This window comes from Varanus komodoensis, unplaced genomic scaffold (genome assembly GCF_004798865.1).
Source record: "Varanus komodoensis strain SLA01 unplaced genomic scaffold, ASM479886v1 scaffold31, whole genome shotgun sequence".
Classification (NCBI taxonomy): domain Eukaryota; kingdom Metazoa; phylum Chordata; class Lepidosauria; order Squamata; family Varanidae; genus Varanus; species Varanus komodoensis.
Window position 1 is genome coordinate 8,292,081 of NW_025335780.1, and position 24,942 is coordinate 8,317,022.

Sequence of the window (24,942 nt, forward strand, 5' to 3'; positions counted from 1 at the left end):
ACCAACTTTTTTTGAAATAAAGAACTTATTTACCTTTTGCATGTAGCCAGTCACTCTACACACACATAAACATAATGGTCGCCGCCAGCAGTAAGCACTCAGCGCACGACCACACGACTGATCCCAAGCCGAGCAGCGTCCCAAGCTCAGCAACACCCTCACAATCAGCCGGATACACAAGCAGCCCGCAGGCACTATTTTAATGATTTTTGCTGCCGACCTGTTATGCCCTACAGGGCGATTCAAAATCACTTGGAAAAATCTGTTGGAAAAATCCGTCAAAAAAAGGTGACGGAATGCTGTTCCAGTACGTTCTATGACAAAAAAAGCCCTGTTCTTTTGTATCCTGATCCTGCAGTAATTTGATTATCCATTACCTTGGGAGCCTTTTAGACTCACTGACTGAATATAAATACATAGTGGACAATACAGAGCATTAGTTCCAAACAGAGAGGATCCAATCAAATGAACGATACTACTACTACTACTACTATTAATACCAATAGTAATAGCAATAGTAAAAGTAATGGTAATTTCATCTCTATAGTACCCCATTGCTGAAGCTCTCTGGTCACTTTACAACAGTCTATTAAAGCAGGACAATAAAATGCAATACAATGTCATTTTTTAAATTAAAACAGCTAAAACTTACAGTAAACAATGAACCTTTAAAAAAAAAAAGATGGATATTCACTTCAAGTCTCTGGGAAGCCAAGTAAATCTTACAACCCTCAGCATAAGGGGCTGTCTTCACCTGGCCCTGAAAAAAATTTCAAGCTCAGTGCCAGGTAAGCTACATGGGGAAGCTTGTTCCGTAGATGGGGCCACCACAAAGAAAATCTTTCCCCTTGTCGTCATCCCCCACCCCCAGTTGCCACTCGGAGGAAGACACCAGAGTTGAGTTGAGTGACTGGGAATGTTGTGGCTGGGAGAAATACTCCAACAGATATTGTGGCCCTAAACTGGTTAAGACTTGGGCACATAGAAATATAAATCAGTTACAACTGAGTGCTCATGCATTTTAACAGATCTACTCAACTGAGTATTAACAATGGGTAGTATCTGATGTTTGTGCAGGCCTATTGAAATGAATAAGAGTTGATTTACTAACTTAAGCATCATTCATTTCAATGGTCTACTTTATGTGGGATTAACAATAAATATTACCAAAAGTTTCTACTCTATACAGGTATTGTAAAAAAAGGTCAGTGCTGCATCGGTAAGGCACAACCCCCCCAAGCCCCCCCCCCCCCAAAGTTTTGGGATACATCTTTGAACTAAGATGGTACTATAGCATGTTATGAGTTTACTAAGTACCACCAGGAATAAGGGTGTGGGAGGAGGGGACTCTATATGTAACAAAATGGCAGAAGTCTGCTTACTTACCTTTCAAAATTTAAGCATTTAAACAAAAGTGTTTAATTAGAGCCTTCAGAAAAATTAGGTGTGCATTCCTACCCACAGCTTGCCAGAAGTATGCCCCACTGAATTCAGTGAGGCCTGCTCCAAGATAAACAAATATAGCATTGTAGCCTGAAGATTACATAAGACTGCTGCCTAAATAGTCTTTCTTTCATTTCCCTGATGCCCAATCGCCAAAGTTGCAGCCTGAATAACTGGGGTTTACTTCTGAGTAAACATGCACAAGACTGGATGGCAAAGGTTTGATACTGATTTTCTGGGCCACCTATCCCCCAACTTACTTCTATTGTTAACTTGTTCGTAATCCATCACAATGTGTCCAACGATGTGAACACTTTCCTTCTAAATACGTGAATGACTAGTTTCTCTCTAAATAGAGGGTTAATTTATTTTTCTAAATAACAGTTCTGAAAACTGGAAACTCACAATAAAAACACTGATTATGATGAGGCATCTCCATAACTTAATCATACCAAACATATGCAATACTTTTCATGCATTTCAGACATCTGCTCCAAAGCAAAACTTGGGTCTACTTTTCACAACACTCACTCAGTTTTGTGTAACTAGCTATTAACCACAAAACAATACATGCCGATTTGTGAAATCCATAAAGCTATGACGACTCCAGAATTTCCTTTTTGAAAATAATACTAGCTGGGGTGGTGGTGGTGACTGTTCCTCACATATGGGACACGTGCTTATTCATTGAAAGGTATTATGGGGGAACAGCCTTCTAGAATGACGTACCCATAACAATATCACTCAGTGACATATTTGACATGTTTACTTACCCTCCAGGTACCCTGTCAGGTCGTCCACTGCTAACACAACTTGCACCATAACCTGTACAGTCCCCACAAACAGTGCACACCATACACTGTTCCAGCTTCCATTTATGCATGCCTGGTGGACACATCATGGATTTCTCATCTTTTTCGTCTAGCTCTTCTTCTAAATCTTCATCCATTGCTGTTGCCATATTTTCAACTCCAAAACCTACAGAAAACCAACTTATACCAGATTTAATAAATCAACGCATCAAGACCGAAAACACACCAGATGTGCATCTGTAAAACAGTAGCTTTTCAGTATGCCTGTTTTACTCAAGGAAGCCGATTCGTAATCATCTAAACAACAACAGGGCCTCTAATTTTTAATGTGTTTTCAAGCTTCTTAGACTCACTAAACATGATCTAATCAGGCTATAATCCTACACAGACTTTCTAGGAAGCAAGTCTTATTAGACACAGTGGGTGCTGAGTAAACAGTGGACTCGGCTGTTAGAAGTTTTCATACGGAGATATACATAATTAAATGAATTTTCTAAAATGTATGGCAGTGTTTCCTAGTTTATTCTGCTTTTAGAAAGTGCTTTTAAAATGTTTAAGTGCTTTTAGAAAGATCAGAGATTCAGCAGAGAATAGCAGTAGTATACAAAAAATGTAGAGCAAGGACTCTTAAGGGCCATAATGGGTAGATCACGAAAAAAAGAATCAAGATCTTTAAAGAACAGTTTGGCTCTATAGAAGCCAACTCTGTGCTATGCACAGGCTACTGGGCAAAAGGAACACAAATGAAGGCCTGTGAAGAAGGATAAGTAGCATACCTTGAGCAGGTAAAAGGTTACTGCAGATATACAGAAAATGTCAACAACCTCAAAGCTCTGTGTGTGTCCATGCACAGAGAGAAGCACAAAATACTTCATAAAACAAAAATAAAATGCACAAAACAGTGAAATGGAAGAAACAGTGGACCAGTTTGTGCACCCTGCTGAGGCTATGCCACTGATGCCATTAACCTATGTTGCCCCCAGCTTCGCACCTTTCCATGACTGGTTTCCCCTTTACACCTCCCGCCTGCTCCAAGTACACGTCCTTCGCAGCCTTTGTGGTATAACTGCATTTTGTGCCTTAGTTTCAATGCAAACTTTCTGCCACTGCCTTCCTTCCATCTCAGAAGTAGTCCCACGTGCAACACCACCCCTCTTGTATCTTCCTATGTCTCACAGAGTGAAACTTTTCTGTCTAGCTCCTGGTTCCAGACTTCTGGTTATTTTAGTTAGTTAGCTTACAAATTCCTTTTTCTTTTTTGATCCTTCTTAAGGGCACAAATGGGATCGTAAAGTTTTTGTTCTTTCTCCCTGATTCCCTTGTAAATGCACAGATTCATAATCTGCAGTGGTATAGTCACCTTGTCAATTTTCTTAAGAATGCAACAACATAAGAAGAGTCAAAGGTTCATTTAGTCCAGCACTCTGTACTCAAAGTGGCAAACCAGCTGCCCACAGGATTGCTCAAGCAGGATGGGTGCTGGACTTCCACCTGCTCAGGCTCCTCAGTAACTGGTATATGCAGGCAGGCCACTTCTGGCAAAGGAGGTAGCACAGAGCCAGCCCCTGATTCTGGTAAACTGCCTTCTCCTCTTCACTGCATCTTTTGAAAACCAAGCCCAAAAACAAGCTGGGAATGATAACTGCGGGAGTAAAGTTCATTTTTGCTGTGCCAGTGTATCAAACAAGTGCACTAAGTGCTGTGCAAAAATCTACATGCTTGCACAAATGCAGTGAGAAAGAGGTCACTGTCAAAGGAAGTGTGGAAATTGACAATGCAACTATATTACTTGCAGAATACACACAGCTGAATCTGTAAACTTTAAAAGACCAGGAAAAAAGTAAAAACTTATACATGCATTCATACATTTGAAAAGCACCAAAAATTAATAAAAAGCCTGCAAGCTTCCAAATGCATTCAAGGCATTCCAAAGTACTGCTTCTGGGCAAACACCACTGTAGATGAAGGGGAGAACCTGCAGTTGGGACCAGCAAGGCGCAGCTGGGTTTTTCCACCAAGATGCTACAGACAAGCCACACTGTCAGTTCTTACGTCATGGCTGCTGAGATCAAGTCACCTTCCACAAACGAACAAAAGCCATGGTTTTCTCAGGGTCTTATGCATGGCTTATTTGTTTATTGGATTTATACCCTGCTTTTTTCTTATAACAAGCTCAAAAGGTGCTTACATCATTCCTGCCCTCCTACTCTCAATCTTATCCCCACAACAAGAACCCTGTGAGGTAGGTTGGGTTGAGAGTCTGTGATTGGTCCAAAGTTGTCCAATGCCAAGTAGAGATAGGAATCCAGATCTCCTGAGTCTCAGTCCTACCTTCACTACACCACACTGGCTCTCATTCAAACATCCTGCTAAGCCTCATTAGCACAAAGAATGCTCATAACCCAACATGTTAGGCAAACCAGGTTAAGTGAAAGGTATGGGTAAACAAAACAAAACAACAGTCACAAAACAAAAAGAACACTGCCAAGAATGATAAAGGCACTGACCTTTTCCTCCCTGACTCATGGAGCCCGTGTCTCGTCCACATTGTCCTTTGTTATTCACACCAAATGTCCAAACTTCACCATTCTTCATTAGCACACAGGTATGAGCTTTGCCCATGGCGACCTGAGTTGCAAAATGCCCTTTCAGATCTGTTACTAAACCTAAAAAATGAGCAAACATTTGAATGCCAAACAATTTGCTTTCCCAATATCAAAGACTCAGCATACTGCTGTGAAACGTGTTTATATCTGAATTTAGAGGCAGCAAGCTGAGTAGCCACAACACAGTAAAATTTACTGCAATGGCACAATAGTGCAAGTATTAGGATACTGCAGTCAATCCTAACACAAACTGTCCTACCCTGCATTCTGAGATGCTTCCTAACAGAACAATGTAGCTACTTCTAATTGTTGTTAATACTGGGGAAATTCACATCTGAATAGCACCACTGGTTATACAATTATTAAGTAGCAATTTCATTTGAAGGCCCAGTTCTAAAATAGTGATTAAGCCATGACTGGCTAGGACTATGGAAGAGCAAGCAAGTGCCCAGACTCCCACACACTCGTTGCTTCTACTTTGCATCTGGTTTAGCAAACCAGCCAGGAATGCTTCATTCTTAGATTATTTGCTGAAATTTCTGCATCCCACACCTCTGAGTTGTTGAGCGGAAGACAACCCAAACTTTTAAGCTTACAACTCAGAATCCAGAAAGCTGGATTCATACCAGGCAGTTTTCAGGGATGTCTGCTAAACTGGATGCAAAAGAAAAGTGGAAGCAGTCAAGAGGCAGCACTCTTCATCCCTCCTGCACTGTCCCAGCAAACTATGGGTGGCCATTATGTGCAAACCGGGCCACAGTATTGCAACTGAACCACTACTCCTCTAAAAATTATTTCAACTGGCCAGTTAGATGCATACTGCAAATACTTCATCTTTATCATGTCAACTATTCTACTTTAAAATATTTAACACGTGAGCTTACTTGTGCTGTCAGAGTAAATAGCATCTTTTCCAAACATGTATAATTCTCCATCTTTTGAAATGACAGAACTACTCCCATTATTGCATGCAGTATACACCACAATCTTTCCTTCCATCTTGATGATTTTTTTGGGTTTATAAGGCTTTGCCTGCCTTCTGCTTTTGGCTGAAAAATGTGGGGAAAGAATAAGTTAAAGGTTAAGTTTAACATGACACTAAGGAAATAAATGTATTTTGCAAATGATAAAGTACATTGGCATTATGACAGTTCACAGATACAAAATAAAAAAAGGAGTAACTGATCTCCATCCTAGAAGAGTTAAGAGTCAGATAAAGCAAACAGAAGTAAGAGGCAGACAGGAGGTAGTGGGTACCCATTATTCTTTCCTCCATGTGTACCTCTCCATATGTAAAGTAAAATTCAAAACCATCAGAGCTAAAGCAATATTTAATGACACAAGTAAGTAGTAAGATCATCATAAAAATACACTATGTATTTTTATGTAGTCAGCTGCCAGGTATAATGCAAACAACGGTATCAGTATATCCAATGAAAGTGCAAACCCTGCTCAAAATGTACTAAAACATCAAAACCATCATTTTATACACACAAACATGAAAATATACACATAGCACTGTGTCTCTAACACCACTGCATAATATACAAACACAGAAACACATTATGAAGTCTTGATACCACATTTACTTCCACTGCTAAAAGGAATTAGAAACAGGTATATGAATACTGTTTATCTTTTCCTACATCAGTTTGATTTTTTTCCGTATACAGCAGTATTTTTATATAAAGTGATGATCACACCAATATGTGCATCCACTTGAGCCAACTATATTATTATTCCCATGCCACTTTATATAGAAAGCATATTCATGGGAAGCCTGTGTCTGTGTTTCAAAGGCATAAAACAGGATATTATCAAGATAAAAAGGGTAGTAACCCTTAACATGTTGGACAAGGGCCTCAGAAAGTAGCTCACAGATTGTACCATCTCTCTAATGATTATTAATGCAGACATCACAAATCACCAGCATAGTATCACTCAAACCTACTTGATTCTCCATCTTCCCCTTTACTTGCTGAGCCTGTGAAAAACACACTTCCATCCTCTGCCACAAGTAAGGCATGTGAGCCATCATGCCCAACTGAGAACTGAACAATTTTGGGGGATTTGGTAATTGGCAACTCTACCCACTTCCCTGCAGAAGGACCACCTTGCTTGATTCCAAGGCTCTGGTATTTCCCAGTGTAATATATCTGTGGAGAGGAAAACACTTCAGATTATACTGATTATAACATATGTGGAGCACATTCCATATAAAAAAGATAAAATTGTTTCAGAGATTTGTGAACAAATGTTTTGATTTTACTCAAAGTTCAGTTTGCAGCATCAAAGTGCAGCAAATTTCGGAAGTGAGTTGAAATGTTATATTCAAAAGCCCAAGAGCTAGAGGCGGGCCAAGGAGCTGCTTTTTTTCCCCTTTTTACTTGAGAAAGGTATCAGAGAGGCTACCTTATTTTCTATTGGTATTTGGTCTATGCTTAGAACCCCAGGAACATGTTATTTTACAAAATCCTAATCTTTATGGATTCATGGATAATTACTCAGAATTTAAATATTATTGATGCCAATGATCTGTTACTATTTATTTTAAACTCTAGTTATCTGTTCCAACATTGATAAAGAGAATTATTAGTTTTGCATACTTATCTGGATACTCTATTAACTGATGAAAGTCTGAGTCAATGTTGATTGGAAATATTATACCACATACTGTGCTAGTTCATTGGCAATTCAGACTCTACTTGGAGTGTATTACTTATTTTGGAATACTTGTCTCTGAAGATATATCTCAAATGATTGAGCTAAGTTTATTAATGAGATCTCAGAGGACACAGATAGACATCTTTAAAGTTATGGAATAGAGTAAATATACCTAAAATAAATGTAATATTTCATTTTTGCTTGTTCTAAATGGTATTTCTTTACTTATACCTGGCAAATATTTTTTTAAGAGAGCCATTTTGGCTAATGGAGTGGGAAGAAATCTAATAAATGAATAAATAAAATCTGGATGTTTTGTTTTGTCATTTTTATGGGATTCTAGCCTGCCATGAATACCCTTGAAAAGGATATGACTTTGTACTAAAGATTTAGCTTCCCTGGTCTTTCTTTACATCATTAAGGTTCTCTGTTGATCTGTAGTACATTTGGCTTCATCCACTCAGATGAGACTTTTCTTCCTGGACAGTTTTATAATTTTCCGATTTGGAACCTCTTCCCAAATGAATTGGTACTGAGTTTTTGGTACACCAAAACAGATGGGGTGCCTCCTACATTTACAGCAGCAAGTAGGGCACAGTATATACCTTCATGTCAATGGCAGTTTGATTTATTTCTGTTAATTTGATGAATTAATTCATTAATTTCTATCAATTAATAACCCAATGGGTTATTAATTTTAACATATCGGGTTAAAATTAATGCAGTCTTAAAGACTGGAAAGAAACATTTGGACAGATTTGAATGAACAGGCTTACTTTTACTCTGGATCAGCTTACAGGTCCCTATAGCAAATTCCTGTCATTTTCTGTTGCACTTTAAAGATAAAAACAGAAGTTTTCCCCTCCAAAAATACTCCACTTGTTATACAGCTAATTATCCACAAAGGTGTACTTGCAGTACCTTTCCACTAGCCGTTTTCATTAGTGCAAATTCTCTTCCTGCACCAAGAACAGCAGATTCCTCATCAAACCCTGTACCTGCGGAAACAATTCTGTAATTAGCTAACAGTGCTTTCCAAATCATGGACAGTTTCAAAATCAAGACCAATTTTTTCAAGCTGGCATCTATTCAAGTAAGAACTTGTTACACAAAGTAAACAAAGTGCAAAGTACTTTGAAATTAGTATTAGAAACCTGGCTGTGGGGGAGAAAACACTGAAAGATGCATTGCCACTATAAGCAAATGTGCCTGCCACCACCAGGGTATTAAACTGAAGTAGAACTGCCCCCACATTAGGGAAGTATGAATTGTGAATGCATGGAAGTTCATTACTCTACCAAAGAACTACCACCAGTTCTCCTACTCTCATGGTATCTGTATTGAGACATTAATACTGCTTAAGTTTTATGCTTTCTACAATTCTTTAAATGTGAAAAAAGAGAATAGAAAAGTGATTCCTTACTGATAATGTGCAAATCATTCTCCAGATCAAATAATGAGATACCACAAGCATGTAAGCATTTTCTGGCAAGTTTAAGCTGCAGTTCTTGCTGTAGCACAGGTTCAGTGCTTGTAGCAAATATTCGAACTACAAAGCCATCCTGCAACAAATAAAATAGTAGTTTCAACAACTGTAAATATATACTGATATAAAAGGTTATGGTGGCTAAACTGTGAATACTCAGCAACCTACAGGGCATCTAATTAAATACAGAACGAAAGATGTTTTATTGCATAATACTATAACTACAACAGGCAAAATGCACTGTTAACCTGAAACCCTTCCTTCTTATTTGTATATACCCACCTGCCAACATGATGTGTAATGCACATAAGACAGAACAACTAGACTTCATGTGCCCTCCATGTTCCCTGAAGCTCCATGTCCCCTTTCAATTTTATATTAGGAGTGTATTGTTAAATATTTGGAAATTAAGAATATGAGCAATTCAAGTATGCAGAAAGAAACTATTAATTTTTAGTTCCTGCAGTCTGAAAGTATAGGAAGTTTTTTATTTGTTTTAGTAACAAAGTACTTCCAAGTTCTTTAAGTAACAGTTACATCTGGCACCTTAGTACTCAGGAAATTAACAAGAACAGCAAGTTTCCTGCAGCACTTCCTACGAATTTAATAAATAACAAAACATGTTAGCTTATTTGTTAGTCAAATAAGGAATCCCACATTGACTTGATTCCTCGCACTGTTCCATTTCCAACATTAAAATGCTAACAAAACCCTAGGTTCTCTTACATGCTTTTCACCCATTTATGAGCCTGACTGCTTTCCTGCATACAAGTGAATTAGCGTTAATGGTGTTAACCAAAACATGGGACTTTTCTTGCCACTTTGGATACAGAACAATGCTTCTTAGGGGAAAAAATACAAACAAGGTAGGAGATTAATGTTAGGATTTCCTTACATCTTTTTTTTCTTTGCCTAAAAGATTATGGGACAAATGGGGCTGAGAGGGAGAGGAAGTTTAAAAAGTTCGCACTGCAAACCATCCCTCTGAAACTGCTATTAACTGTGGAAGGACACACTTAAAGGTGCAGTTGTATTGCATATTTCTCCATCGATAGCTAAAAGCAGCTCAGGCACAACTGAGTTTGCAACCAGGAATATTCAGAGAAAGAAAGAATCGACAGCCCACTTCCTCTATAGCCGCTCCACACATGCAGCTGCTTTTAGGAAAAGGGGAAGACTTGACCCTAGATGTACTATATCATATGTAGCTCCATCTTTTGAAAAGTCTAGAGACAGTCTAAGTATCTAGCCATGCAAAGTAGGTAATTAAAAATAATAATTCAAAAAATTTGAAAACTCTCACAGCAGTTATTAACATCTCCCAACGTTCCCATACAGAATGAACCCATATGTTGTGAGCTGTCCCTTCCCTCTTTTCCTTCTGTTTATCAAACTCAAAATGAACTCTTTGAAGTGCAATTCTTTTACTGCAGTTTAACAGATTGCAGAACAGCATGTATAAACTCTAAATAGCTTTCTACCAAGGGTGAGGGAGAAGCATCTGCCCATGTAAAGACTTGAATCCAACTTTTCAGAAAATCTTTTGTCTCCATCCTCAGGGTGGCTCTTACTGCTTGAGGGCAAGATGGCATGAATGCTGGAGCCCCTCTATTTGGGCCGTGTGCTTCTCCTGTCGCCTGTTTACAGAATCAAGGACTGGGTCTTGCATCTACTCCTCCTCCCACCATTAAAAATGTATTGCTCCTTTCAAAGCAGAAACCCTGAGAAACTTTACTAGGCACCCTTAAATCAGGGAGCTCCTGCTGTCCCTGCGTTCCTCTGCTTCCTCCGCTGACTCAGACCTATCGATCTGAACAGTGTGTAATGAGCAAGAGACAGTACCCCTCTGTACACCACAGACATCTTGATGGTACCAAAGCTGTTGCAGAAATCCCCCTCCAAAAACACAGGTGGATGTAACAATACGTAGTTGAACTCAAGCTCTTCTCTATCAAATATTATGATCATGTTTAATGGAAAATGCTAACAAGGTACATTGTATCAAAAATTTTCGAATAAATGTCGAGTTCAGAACTAGCATTTAGATTATCCAATAGCTTATGGTAAGAAACATATATATTCTGAAGATACTCCATACTTACATCTCTAGAAGCAGCTATCTGATTAATATACTCTCCATCGGTGAAAAGGATATTTTGCCCTTCAGCCTGGCAATCTGCATGGAACAAACAAAGCTGTATCAAGTCCTGTTAAATAGTTACACCTCCAATGTTTCATAAACAATTTAGAAACAAAACTATCTTTAGTAATAAACAGAAAGTAAATCTACACAAAGAAACAATATATAGGAAGTAGCTACATCAGTTTGTTTCCGTAAAAACAGAGTCTTGAAGTATATTTAACAGATTTATTGGTGCATATATAAAAAAGTAGTTCAAACATCATTCTGATGTTTTAACGCATAAAAATAATCTAGGACACTATCAAACTATTTCCGTACAGTGTACTGCATGTTTATATAATACACACTGCAATTACAAAAAATTGCATGCCTTATTATTTACTGAGAGGAATATGCCCGATATTCATTGTCAATATTGTGCTAATTAAAACTAACACAATAATTCTAGGTAAAATAATATATTAGTAATATAGATTTAAGATGATAGAGCCAATAGATGAAACCTGGACATTTGTGTGCAATCACTGTAATTCAGGAGTCCTCGTATGTGTGTTTTAGGGCCACAATAATTCGGGGTCTACTTATTGAGTCTGGGGGGACTGCTGAGGAGAGCACCTCCTGCTGGTCAGAAGACTCCCGCTGGTCACAGCTGTGTCAGGTCGCCTTCTGGTCTTTTACGCCCCTGTGCAGCAACACTGCTTCCCACCACCGCAGCCAGCCAGGCTACCAACTCTTCAACCCCAAAATATTGCTCAGCCAAGATACATTCTCCAACCTGCTGGCCTACTTATTATGCCTCAAGCTTCTTCTCAAAATGCCAACATAGTACTATTCCTGCTCCCAATCCAAAACTCACCAGTTCCCTGACCTGGTTTAATCCAAGATTCATACCCAAATCGTAACACCTGTGTATACGTGACCTTTGCTTGCGTTCCTCATTTGCTACTCTGTCCTTCCCTTTTGTCCAGCTCATTGCCAAAACTGATACAGTAAGTTTATCAGGGCAGTGATCTGTCTTTTGACTGACATGCCCTGACTTAGCCACATGCACTGATGGAGCCAAATAAACAAAAGAGCCACTCCCTCCCTGCCCATTTACAGCCAGCCACAGGATGCTAGTCAGTTCTAACACATAATCTCTCTCCAGCCCATTAAAAGCTCATTCAAGGTAGTGCCAGAAGCTTCTACTATGAGCCAGAAATAGCTTGTGGCTGAACACACAGGATGTCTGCAAGGGATCTGAAAGCGGCATCTTCTTCTGCCTGCATATGAGCTGACTGCTGCTCCATTCTAGAATGAACCCCAACACATTCTCAGGGTGCGTCCCTGCAGCCTCAAACCAAAATACAAGAAAATACCAGTCTGCCACCCCTGAGGCAGATGAGACATGGGCTAGATAAAATAATACTATAACACGTTAAAACTGAAAGCAAAACCAGAGCCAGAACAGGTGAAAAGTCTTCCAGTCAGCACTCCATGAAGGATTCTACCCTTTCTTTAGTGAATCAATAGTAAGCTAGGAGCCATTTGGATCCAGAATGGGAGACAGATTTGATCTTCTGGAATTACAAAAATCTGTATTTCTCTAATGCATAAACAAAGCATACATTTCATTCTGTCATGTAAAAGCTGCTGCCCCAATGTCAGGTACTTGGTGAATTTCCAGGTGTTCCTGGCATTCCACAAGATGAATGCAAATTAGTTGGCAGCTTTTACAGAACAGCCCAGTGGCAGCAGGAATGTGCCATTTCATGCACACTCACAGGGTGACCAAAAGGAAAAGGAGAATCATGTGTAGAAAGTTGACAGTATAATTCATCAAATGATGTATTGCATTTACTGGCCATTTGTAAAATACTAGTGCAATGTAGTAGTAATAATAATAGTGTTCATTATTGTTAATAATAGTGCTTATTATTATTGTTTATTTAAATATATGCTAATTTGACATTTAAAGTTTATCATACCTGGCAAAGTTACTGTACCATCTTGTTCGAAAGATTCAGGATTTATTCTTACTGCTGTCATGCTATGGTTGTTCACGTCTCTATACAACAAATAACCCTGAAAAAAAATCAGAGAATGACCATGCAAATTTCAGAAATGCATTAAGAAAAAGGACATAAAGAGCTGTGCCAGATCTGATCAAAGGATTATCTTTGCACTCCGTCCCCACAGTGACCAACCTAATCCTAAGGAAAGTCCTCCGATGTTACTATGTCATTACAGCTTTTTCCAGCTTTTGAAGCCAAGGAAGGGGAACCCCACAAAGAGTGCCCAAAACCCAAGGACAAAGGGGTACACAAAAAGGATGTCTTAGTCAGTAAGAGAAAATGGTTCTAATGTGATTCAGATCACGTCTAAGTCCTTCTTCAGGGAAATTCAGTGCACATCATAGCATAGCAGACTGGCATCAGAACAGCAAACAGCACTTCTTGCATTATATTAGATTTCCCTGAAAGAGGAACAAAACGCATTGGCACCTTTTCCTTTTGTTGAATAAAACATCCCTTTCATCCACCCGCCCCCCCCGCTTTTGGTTTTGCGTCATTTCTTCTTTTAAAAATGGGGAGGGGGCCTATACACACACACCTTCTTTAAACAGGCTATTTAAACTCTAATTTAATCCCAACACATCTGCGAAAAGCTCAACACATCATCACGCTCCCATAGTACTATAGTGCTCATCAAATCTATAATGACAGGATGATATCATTACAGTAACAGTTCAATAATATGTGAAGCAATATGAAGGCAATATTTCTATCATGAGGTTAAGAAAATTTCTATTTATACTTCTATCAGCCTTAAAGTGACTCACTCCCACTAAGTAATATTTAGCCACAAGCAACATTTAGAAAAATGTATTCTAGGTGATTACATGGAGCCCAATTATGAACATTCAGAAAATCACCCAAACATTTTAAGTGAGCACTGTTTCACCAAGATCGAACAATTGTTCATCACCTGAAGGAACTGTACAGGCCACAGAGGTAGGTGGAATTGTAAGCAAAGCAAAGCCATGTAAGCAAAGCAAAGCTATATGCATCCAAGTTGTCATGGAGCAGGCACTTCAAGATTGCTCCCCACAGCAGCTCTCCGTCTGCAGCACGCTGGACAACTAGTTCCATGCCACGCACACTCTCATCATGCCAAGCACAGGGGCAAGGAACAAACAATACAGTAAAAATAGGTTTTGCCTCATGTCACATCACTTTAGACAAGCATTTTGGCAAGAGGTTCACTTGAAGGTGGCCACTCATGGAAGCTGTCTGCTTAAGACTCCCACTGCTGTGGCCATCTTAACAGTGAATCCAGATAGATAATTTCTGTCCTTTCTCAAACACTTGACAAAAACGTTATTTTGCAAGAGGCTTTAATGAAATGTAGCCTTATTTTCTGCTGGCTTCCATTTTTTTTAAAGTTGCATTTTACATTTTAGACATCTGGCTCAAAAGAAAACACTGCTTCCTTTTCATTCACACTAACAGAGTTATAATTATACAATGTTTCATCAGATTTCAACCTGTATTAAAAATAAACTGTTGCTTTCACTATTTCTCTTACCTGAGCATAACCCAACCAAGACTTCTTCTCTTTTCTGTTCTTGATGCGAGATGTAGAATTGTATATGTGACCCTGCAATGTAACAAAATGGTTATACAGTTGTAGAAATGCCCATTTGTACAAATGGAACAAAAAGCAAAACAATTAATCCAAAGCAAAAACTAGTTGGTAATCCCACACAATTTTTTATCTAATACACCTTCATTTACTACTCATAGATGAGTACTGCTACTCACTTGAAAAGCATCAATAATCCAAACTAAAAATGTGCATTACCCTGACTGTTCCACTGTATCCAGAGCCAATTTTGTACAATCCATCTTTGCATAATAAATACAAAAAACATCCATCACTCTGGAGGAGACATTGGTCATCTTCATCTACAGAAATTTCCTTTAATGACCACTTATGCATCAGGGCAGCTTTCTTAATTCCATTGCTAAACCAATCTTGGATTTGGATTTTGCCCACCAAAACTGCTTGCACACTCCTCTGAAGGGAATTTAATATTGTTGGCACCTAAATAAAGAAAACATTACAAAACTATTAGTTATTAAGAGAAACTTCATACCATTAAGCCTAACATGAGGGGGAAAAAGAGAATTATCAGGAAATTATTTTTATTAACCAAGATTGACCCAGCCACTCTCATTGATATGTATATAACTCAGGGACACTCCATCCTGGAGTTGTTTATTATGGCATCCAAACTCAAATTCTGGTTGTTGTCAGAAAGACCCAGAGCTGGAATCCACAATTAAACCATGTACCTTAAAGCGAACGTCTTCGTTTGTTAACTCATGTGAAATGGTCAACAGTGTCAATAACAATAAATATTATAATGTTTACCTAACATAAGACAGATATTAAAGTGACTAATTGAATGGATACCTCTGTCTGCTATAAACATCTCTTTAGCAAGAATTAGTATTAGATGGGTCACTGTCATTTTTCCCTTTGACAAAATTATTTGCATTCAATACTGCATATACTTTACTCAGAAATTCTACACAGTTCAGTATGATTTACTACTTTTTAATTATGATCAGGATCAAAGAGTGTTAAGTAGAATCAGCAAACATTAATTAGATTAGAAGTCTTGTCTTATGCTGTTCTTTACGTTTGCTGCTTTAGTTGCTGTAATTTACTTTATTTTCACTTTTGTAAGCCACTTGAATAACAGTAGTGGGAGGGGATTAAAATACTCCTAATAAATGAAAAAACCAAATGTTCTGCTTGCAAGCTACCTTTATACTCTGAATGCCTCCTATACCAGTTCTATATCTTATAAATGGTAGTAACAAACAGATACTTAACTGTCTGATTTCTGTGGTATCTTAAAGAAGGTGCACATGGTAGGTATGCACAAATTTCAAATACATCTATTGCTTCCATGCCTCCCTTACAAAATTTCTCTTTAGGAAGCACAGAAGCAAAACCATGAAACATCTACTAGATAGCAGTGGTCACAATGACTAATGCTGTTTTTAGAATCTCAAGAATTAAGATTTTCAAAAAATCAAAAGCCTGATATGCTGCCAAACAAGACAAGCATCAAGAATTTACTATAGCTAGGATACTGACAGCTACTTTAGGCAAGTCCAAGTGTCAGTGCCTACCCAGCTGGATTTTATCCTCCCCAAACCCACCACCTTTTCTCCATTATACAAAGTGCTTCCCAATCCTTCCCCAGTTTCAAAAGTTTCTGTAAATGTTTATGACTTTTATTATTATGTAAGCATAATAATAATCTGGATTCATTTTGGATCCAGAAAAATTCTTTTCAGTGAAAGATTTCCATGTTGATATAATGCAGTTTCTCAAGAGCTGACTCAGGCATTTTATTTATTCAGTTGAGCATGTCATATACCTGTTATTTGTCTGGCATCTGTCAAATTCATGAGAATAACAAATTTAGTTTGCAGTAGATTTAAGTCCAATGGCACTGCACTCAAACTATGGCCTGTCAAGATATTTCTACTGCAGCCTTTAGCACTGCAGTTGTCCATCTGACTTGAAAACATCAAGTTACTTCTTAAGATTAGGGTTTATTACTGGTGATCATATTCAGACAGAACTGTAATCTAAATGTAAAGTAGTTTTGCTGAAACACCTGGATGGCTTGACAAGCATGGCTCCCATTGTTGGTAAGGATGGCAGAAATTGCCTGAAGCGTTCTTCCAGTTTCTCCCCATGCAGCTACAAGACTGAAGAGGCAAGCGCACGAAAGTGCTGTCAAAGACTGACCAGTACTGTCATTCATTCCAGTACTCCGAACAGTTATTTCCAAAAGCAGCTGGAACAAAGACTCTAAAGAGAAAAGAGAAGCTTACTTACCCAAAGTAAGGACAGTCAAGGCATAAACAAATTCAAGGAATATTAGTGTATTGCAAGGAAGTAGCAAGGCTGGCAAAGGAAAACAGAGACAAGGCAACCTGGCAACAACACTGGCAATGTGTCCTGGAAGAACTCCTTTGTAAAATGAATGTCCAGCTGCTCACTGCAATTTTTAAGGAGCAAGTATTTATTTATCTATGCTACATCTGAAAGAACTACCATTTTCAATGGCAACTCCAGTTCAATGCCAAATGGGGGGAAATTAAATGAGTAATTGTTACGGCAAGACATGTAGTACAGCTTGCCATATTACTAATATGCAAGGTATTTCTACCTTCTAAGTGGAAGAGTTTGATTCACAGAACACTAAAAATGCCTCAGTTACCCATATGAATACTATTTCCCCATCCTGTTTGATGTTTGTAGATCAGTACACAAACTATGTGGCTGAGTGCAGCATGCAAGGCTGCTTTATTTTTCAGAAACAACTCGGAACGCAGAATTCATAGGTAGTTTCTATGATATCTAAGCCAGGCAACTTTGGGTTGTTAAAGGACTGAACAATTGCAAGCTGACCCAAGCACAAACCATGTGATAGCTCTCATCTGACATAGCACAGTAAATGGCATTTCCCAGCTCATATTCTGTATTGTAATTTATGCATAAGTAGTCCTTCTGACATGTCATTCTAGGACATGGTCACAAAGTCATAGTCCAAAATATTCCCAAATTTCAGCCTCCTGCCTTTTACTCTTTTTTTGCCACAGCATGGACAGGGCACCAAAGTACCCCAATTCCAATAGGCCCAAATATCCTTCTTTTGAAACACTGGAGCAACACATTAACCAGCTATTTAAGTTCAAAAAGCCACATACATCATGTATCTTTATTTGCCTTCAAATCAAAAAGAACCCATAAAAGCAAAAACAAAAAACCAATCAGTAAATGAATTATTTAACATTCACATCCAGCATTAAACTTATCACATGGTCAAAACATCAATTCATGCTAAATCATTAATTAGCAATGTTAACAGTTAGTGTCTGTAAAATTACCTTCATGTTAGACTACTTTTGCAATGATTTTTGGAAACACAAAGGCAAGATTACTGTCAGAAGAGGACTGTGCAGATATTTCAAATCAAGTATGGTACCATCCCTTTCATAACCTCCATTTTAATATTTATTTATTTACCTGAGCTCTCTTATTTGTCTTTAGCTTCTATCCTTGCTCCTATTTCTAACTGATTGTGTCAGGCCGTAAAAAGCCTTCAGCGTTTTAAGGGAAGTTAGGGTAAAAACATTTTAAATAAAATAACATTTGCTGACAAACATGTTTCCTATAATTTGTGATAAAGATTATCAGTATGTGCCATATTTTTTTCAAAATTTAGATTTCACGTTGCAGGAAACATTACCTAGAACTTCAGGAGGTTCTGACTGGAGGCCTTCTGGTTGTTGGCCTTGAAGTACATTGAGAAGAGCTTGCAAGCTTCTCAGACAGAGAGATGGATGAGAAAACCTTGTTTCTTTGATAAGTTCAAACACTTCACATAGTCCAACTTCAATTATCTAAAATACAAAACAGTAGATCCTATTGAAGAAAGATGCCTTGAGTTCTGCCATTACAGAGTGTTTCCAAGAGTGTGGCACCATTAACATGACCGTATGACATGATCACCCAGGTTTACTTGCCTTTGGAAGCTTGATTGGGGGCTCTTTGGCCTCCTCCTCCTCATCGCTATCTGAATCACCACTCTGCACAGTATTTTTTGAAGCCAAAGCTACAGAGGTTTCCCTTTTCTGCCACTCGAGAACACAATGCCGTACATTGCAGTAGACATTAAAAGCCGAAGGGTTGCTATGAAGTTTGATGTCAGGTATGGTTACCAGACTATCCAGATTTTCACTCTAACAAAAAGAAAAAAAAGGTGTTCTGTAGTCAATCATTCAGTAAAATTTTCATGTTCTATTCAAGGGCCATTCATCAAACCCATGCTCCTCTCATAAGTCCAATACTTTTGCTAGGACAATTATATTTAAACTCAAAGCAAAGTTAAAAAGGATAGCACAAGAAAGAGATGGTTTGAAACTAAAAAAATAATCACAACACTTGGCATACATAAACCATGGATAAAAAGTGAGGGAGAATTTTTAAAAAATGTTGCTGACAAGTATCGGCTCTTGTGGAGAGATTGAGACAGGTGACAACTGAGAAAACTTTTTTTCTCATTTACCCGCACTACAGGAATCACTTATAAATTAACTGATCCAAGGATGTCAAACTGCAACACAGTATGAGTTCACTCATTAAGCAGGTTTCACACTTGATTACCTCAGAGGCATGGTACCAAAAGGACTTGTGTCTAACAGCTGTAACAGCTTTAAATAAAGAAGAGAAAGATTGTCCACCTGCTACTGCAGCCTATGACCCTTTTATATCACTGTTGTGGATCCAGTACTAGCCTAAAGTAGACCTATTGAAATTAATGTGACAACTTGGTAAGTAAGTCCCATTACTTTCAATCTACTTTAAGTGCAGATACCATTAGATAAATCCATTTTCATTGCAGCCATGGAGTGCTCAACAGTAAATATTCTTTCTGAGATGCTTCCCAGAATTTGCTACAACTCCTATGATCAGTGCATTCAGTGTGTAAAATATGGAAGGCAAGTGCACAGCTTAACTTTGCCAGGGAATTTACACAGAAGCACTGATCAGATGTAGATCCCTGACAGGTGTCCATTGTATATTTAGAGATGAGAGGCTGACTTTTATATTTTACTTGTTGATTGTGGAAGACGCAGACACAGAGTCTGAGCTATAAATCAGGAAGTCCTCAGTCTGAGTATCACTTCTCTCATGGGGTAACCTCAAGCAAACCACTCCATCAGCCTCTGCTACTCCAAGAGCAGTATGAAGATAATGAGACTAGCCGACTTTACAAAGGTTCTAAACTTGTGTCTCTTACAGCAAAACAGTAAACATAAAAGAACTCTATGATACCAAAAGTATCACTGAAACTGCATCAGAACTCAGAAAGTGCCATGATTAAAGACTTCATTTTTGCACTTCTGTGCTGTCTAGATCAGATGAGGCCAAATTGTAAGCCTCTCAGATGCTGGCTGACTGGGGTTGCAGTACAAAATTATCTGAAAGACCACAAGTTGCCTTTCCATGGTCTTCAGGGAAAACATATCGACTAGGTTCACACAACCCAATAAACCACGGTTGCTTATATGCCAGGAGAAGTTTGTCATTTTGCCTGAACTCAGACAGTGTGACCTGTGTATGCTGGATAACAAGACAAGCCACCCAGTCTGGCCTTTAAGTCACTATGGCTTATTGCATTGTTCAAATCCAGTTATGGATGGGAAGAGAACATGTGACACAGATCAGAGCCATGCAACAATGGGCCAGTTCCCATGTCTTGCCAACCCACCCTAGCAATTAGGTGACAAAAAGCACCCCTTGCTCTAGCAAGACTACTTTTTAAGGGGCCCAGTATTTTGATAGCTGCCCAAATTCTGTTTTTCCAGAAAAGAGAACAGATGTTCTTTTGCCCTTTTCCAAACAGCAAGAGTCTTAGGAAAATATGAAAGATCTTGAGGATTATGTAAAATGAAACGAACATAAAATCTAGCCATGATGGGGGTGTAAATACTGCCACTGCTTTTCACAAGGAAAGATCACTCACACCAGTGCTTCCCTGGATGCCCACCTGCTGGGGAATGCCTGGAGTTGGGTCCTGATGCACTTGGCCAGCACGTACAATTCCGCCCTCTCCCTCCAGGACACTGCCCAGCCGAGGCTTCCCTTTTTCAGACCTGCACAAGGGAGCAGCTCCACATTTGGAGAAGTCTGACCCTACAAAATGCTTACCAAAAAGATCTGTGTACATTTGAGCTACAAACTGTTTTTCAAAAAAAGGAAGGAAAAATAATGACAGCCCTTCTCGTATGCTGCTTGAACACTTTGAAGGAACTGCCACTGGTGGTAGCGCCTTGGAGTTTTTGCTGCTCTTGACTTGCACTCTGCTGTCTGCTGGATCTTATACACAGGTGGGTCAGTTGTCCAGGTCTGAACTACGGAACAACCCCCTGTGGGTAAAACAAACCCCAGAACAGCGTAGGGGTTCTCAGAGTGGCTTGTTTAAAACACATATACAACTACCAACCAAGGTCACCTACTCACAATGGGTTATCCTGTTGACCAAACCTGGTCAATAATTACAGTTTCATGATTAGACTTCAGTGAAAACCCCTCCGCAGGATACCTGTGAAAAGTTTAGTACTGCTATACTTTGTAAATAAGACTATGAAAGGTCATGGACAAAAGGGTAGCATCTTCCCAATATATTTTTAACCAAACTAGAAAAATGTATGCAGCAATGAAACAGCAACAAAGTTTCTAAGCAGCCAGAGAAATTACTCAGTTTTAAAACATGAATAAGTTTTTCACAGGTTTAACAAGACATGGGATTTAGGCTAGATCACCTTTATACATTATTATATAGCTTGCTCAATTTTTAAGAACTTTTTAATTTGACATTAAGCTCAAGAACAGATTGCAGTGATGGTGAAGATTTCTATAAAAAATCAACTCTGCAAGCATTGCCCATTTATCTGGATACAGTGATCATTTATGACTTTCTAACTATAATACTAGTTTATTCTGATTCACCCTATGCCTAACAACTGTTTGAAACTGTGAAACTGGATGACAGAGCAAATTCCACCAGTATTCCAGTCTCTTTGGAATCTTCTAGGCACAACTGAAGATGCCAAGTTTAATCTATAATTTAATACTCCTAGGCTACCTTGGACCTTAAAGAATATATCTTCTCATGTTCCATCATAATGATCTTTTTAAGATCAGCTAAATGTAGCCTTGACTATACAATCTGTCTGCTAATTCCATTCCATGATGCCATGAAAAGTTTGCAGCTGCTGCCTCAGAACTATGAACTCCTTTCCCTGAAAAGGCATGCACTTCTGAACCTGCACTTTTTCCAAGTGCATGGTAAACTCTCAAATATTCTGATCATCTAGATGGCAAGCATGAAAGTCAAGCCATTTGTCAAGAGCTCTCCAAGGTCTCCTCACCAACAGAGCATGATTCTCTGGTTGTGAACATAGCCAATAATTCAAATGGAGGCACGGCTTATGAAAAAGCTTTCCTACACTGCAGCTTATAATTCATAATCTTTCAGATCAGTGTGTTCATTCTGAAATATTCTGGAAATGCAGATGTGTCACTTTTAAGTGACTTTATATTGTATAATTATATTTTTTCATGCAATACATTACAACAGCATGTAAACCAGGGTTGAAGAATGTCTGGCCTACTAGGAGCTGGACTGCAACTCCCAGCAAGGTTGCAACTGGTCACATTCCTCATCAGGTGTAGTCACACACAGAGTAGCTACAGGATGTGGAAGAGGGGAGCCTAGAGCAGTCCTGCCAGGCTCCATTCCTGGCGACCAGTCTTCTTCCCTGTGCACCGCTGCTGATGGCAGCACTGCCCCACCACCTGGGCACTGATCACACAGCACGTGCCCAGCATGTAGGACCGCATTCCTGGCTGGGAAAACTCACTAGGACTCAAGACCACGCAAAACAGACTGGCACCTGGGAAACCAAGCCCAGGGGATCCAGTGGATCCCCACCTGGAAACAGATTCCATGCACATCCTTATAACTAGGCTAAGGAGGCAAGCCTGTGGTTTTCCAACATTTTTGTGGGGTCCTGTCATCTCAGAACTTGGGCTCTGGCTTGCCAATTCCCCTTACAACTGGCATGGAAAGAATCAAACCAGTCACTTTTATGAGGCTGGAAATTGGCATGGAGAGGAGGAAAAGGAACATGCTGTGGGCCAACATGGGGGATGCTGTGACAGAAAGCTGAAACGAGGGCAAATGCCAAATTGATTATACCCTGATGACCAGGGGGCAACAGTGCTATTGATGAGAGCCCTTCATGCCTCACTTCGGAGGGTTCGATGTCCTTTGGGCAGCTTTTTTTTGCGGGGGGGAGGGGTAGCTGTACCTGGGAAATGGCGGCTGTGAAGCACCTTTTTTACAAGCAGTCAGAGCACCACACAGCACTTTGCTTCTAGACACTGTTTCCGATTAACACTGTTTAGACCAGATTACAAGGGCTTCCTATTTGAGCAGGTGTTAGTGCCCCAAAAGTCTTTTATATTGGGTATTTTAATTTTGCTATGTTTTGTGAGTTTTAATTGCATTCTTTGCACTGCATTTTAGGAATTTTGTACATGCCACCAGCAGTAGTATGTTTTTATTTAAATAAAAAATTTCAACCTAAGAGTGAATAAATAACAAAATGAAATAATTTTGAATATGGTTTAATAAAATGAATAATTAAGGCAAAAGAATGGATAATTATGTTGTATAACTCTTCAAATCATCCCTTGAAACGGGAACTTTATTTAACTAGATTACAATGTAAATAGGCCCTAAAAGAAACTGTAATGCACTGAAACTTTTCAGGTTTTGTTAAGCTTTGACTATTCAAGTGCTTGACATTCCAATTTTTAAAGGTTTTGCTTCCATTTGCAAGTTTTTATGCCTAGCTGAAATAGACACATACAGTATGACCAGATTAGAGAAAAACAATATGCAAATTACCTTGTTTCGTATTTTTATTTTCAATTTGCTCTTCTGCTTTCTTTTTAATTTCTTCTTGCTTAAAAGCTTTTTACACCTATATTGAAAATATACAAACATTATTTTACATTAAAAAGTAACACATGTAAGTACGTAACATTGAGAGACCTTTAAATGCCAATTGTTCTACACAAATTAGAAACAAAGGTTATATCATTGAATACCTGCCTTAAAGCTATCAACATTGGACTTCAATAAAGACATCAAAATGCAGGATGAATTTAACTTGTACATTTTTTGTTTTCATGGCAAAAACTGATCCTCTCACACTATTATAAATCAGTAGCCAAATTTCTTTTTGATGTTTCAATCCTTATAGGAGATATTAATGCAAGGTCAGGAACCCACTCCCAGGGATCCACTATTTCCAACATCTCACCATGTGTCAACAGTGAGGACTGGTCCCTAGGATCTTTGCATCAGTCAAGAGATAGCCATGCTGTCTCAGTAGAGGACTGTTTGCATCAAGCTGTCTCAAAACAACCAATAGCAGCTGGGTTCAGGTAATCATGGGGAGAGGAAACCACATTGGCTTCTTTTCCCTGCCTCCATGCATGCTGGGCTCAGATGACACAGCAAACTGCATGACATGCACCCAGCATGCACAGGTGCAGGGAAAAGAAGCACTGTCTGGCCTATGCATAATATCCTAACTGTCCGAAGTGATAAGTATGAAAAAAAAATTAATTGCCTCTACGATAAATTTGACTACTGAAAAGTAAAGCTTACAGTAAATCTTCAACTGTTCACATGCCCTATCTATCTATCTATCTATCCATCCATCCATCCATCCATCCATCCATTTGGAAAACTTATATGCCGCCCCATTCGCATAAGCCTCGGGGCGGCTTCCATTTCATAAATAAAAATAGAAATGTTTTAATAAATAAATAAAATAATAAATAAATACAATCAATTGAAATACATAAAATACTGGAGACATCCTGGCAAAAACATTTAAAATCAATAAATAAAATCAACAATTAAAATAATGTTTAAATAAAAAGGTCTTGGTCTGGCGCCGAAAAGCAAATAACGACGGCGCCAGGCGGACCTCTCCGGGGAGCGCGTTCCATAAGTTGGGCGCCACCGCAGAGAAAGCCCTCCTCCGGGTACTCACCCTCCTAATATCTTTCACAGAGGGCTCCCGGAGAAGGGCCGATCTCAAGGGGCGGGAGGACACATATGGATGCAAT

The 24,942-nt window shown here is 38.9% G+C and overlaps 1 protein-coding gene across 11 annotated transcripts in view; it reads right to left on the reverse strand.

Moving 5' to 3' along the window:
- Positions 1-24,942, reverse strand: part of MYCBP2 (MYC binding protein 2) — a 153,913-nt gene that overhangs the window by 112,649 nt on the left and 16,322 nt on the right. For all 11 annotated transcript variants that reach the window (XM_044437784.1, XM_044437785.1, XM_044437789.1 and 8 more), the window contains exons 2-15: positions 23,708-23,783; positions 18,753-18,968; positions 18,476-18,629; positions 16,835-17,031; positions 14,998-15,240; positions 14,722-14,793; positions 13,122-13,218; positions 11,114-11,187; positions 8,949-9,087; positions 8,447-8,523; positions 6,813-7,017; positions 5,746-5,910; positions 4,763-4,921; positions 2,217-2,421 (exon numbers count right to left, since the gene is read on the reverse strand). In XM_044437784.1, the coding sequence (XP_044293719.1) occupies positions 2,217-2,421; positions 4,763-4,921; positions 5,746-5,910; positions 6,813-7,017; positions 8,447-8,523; positions 8,949-9,087; positions 11,114-11,187; positions 13,122-13,218; positions 14,722-14,793; positions 14,998-15,240; positions 16,835-17,031; positions 18,476-18,629; positions 18,753-18,968; positions 23,708-23,783 (2,079 nt within the window). The remainder of the gene's footprint in view (positions 1-2,216; positions 2,422-4,762; positions 4,922-5,745; positions 5,911-6,812; positions 7,018-8,446; positions 8,524-8,948; positions 9,088-11,113; positions 11,188-13,121; positions 13,219-14,721; positions 14,794-14,997; positions 15,241-16,834; positions 17,032-18,475; positions 18,630-18,752; positions 18,969-23,707; positions 23,784-24,942) is intronic.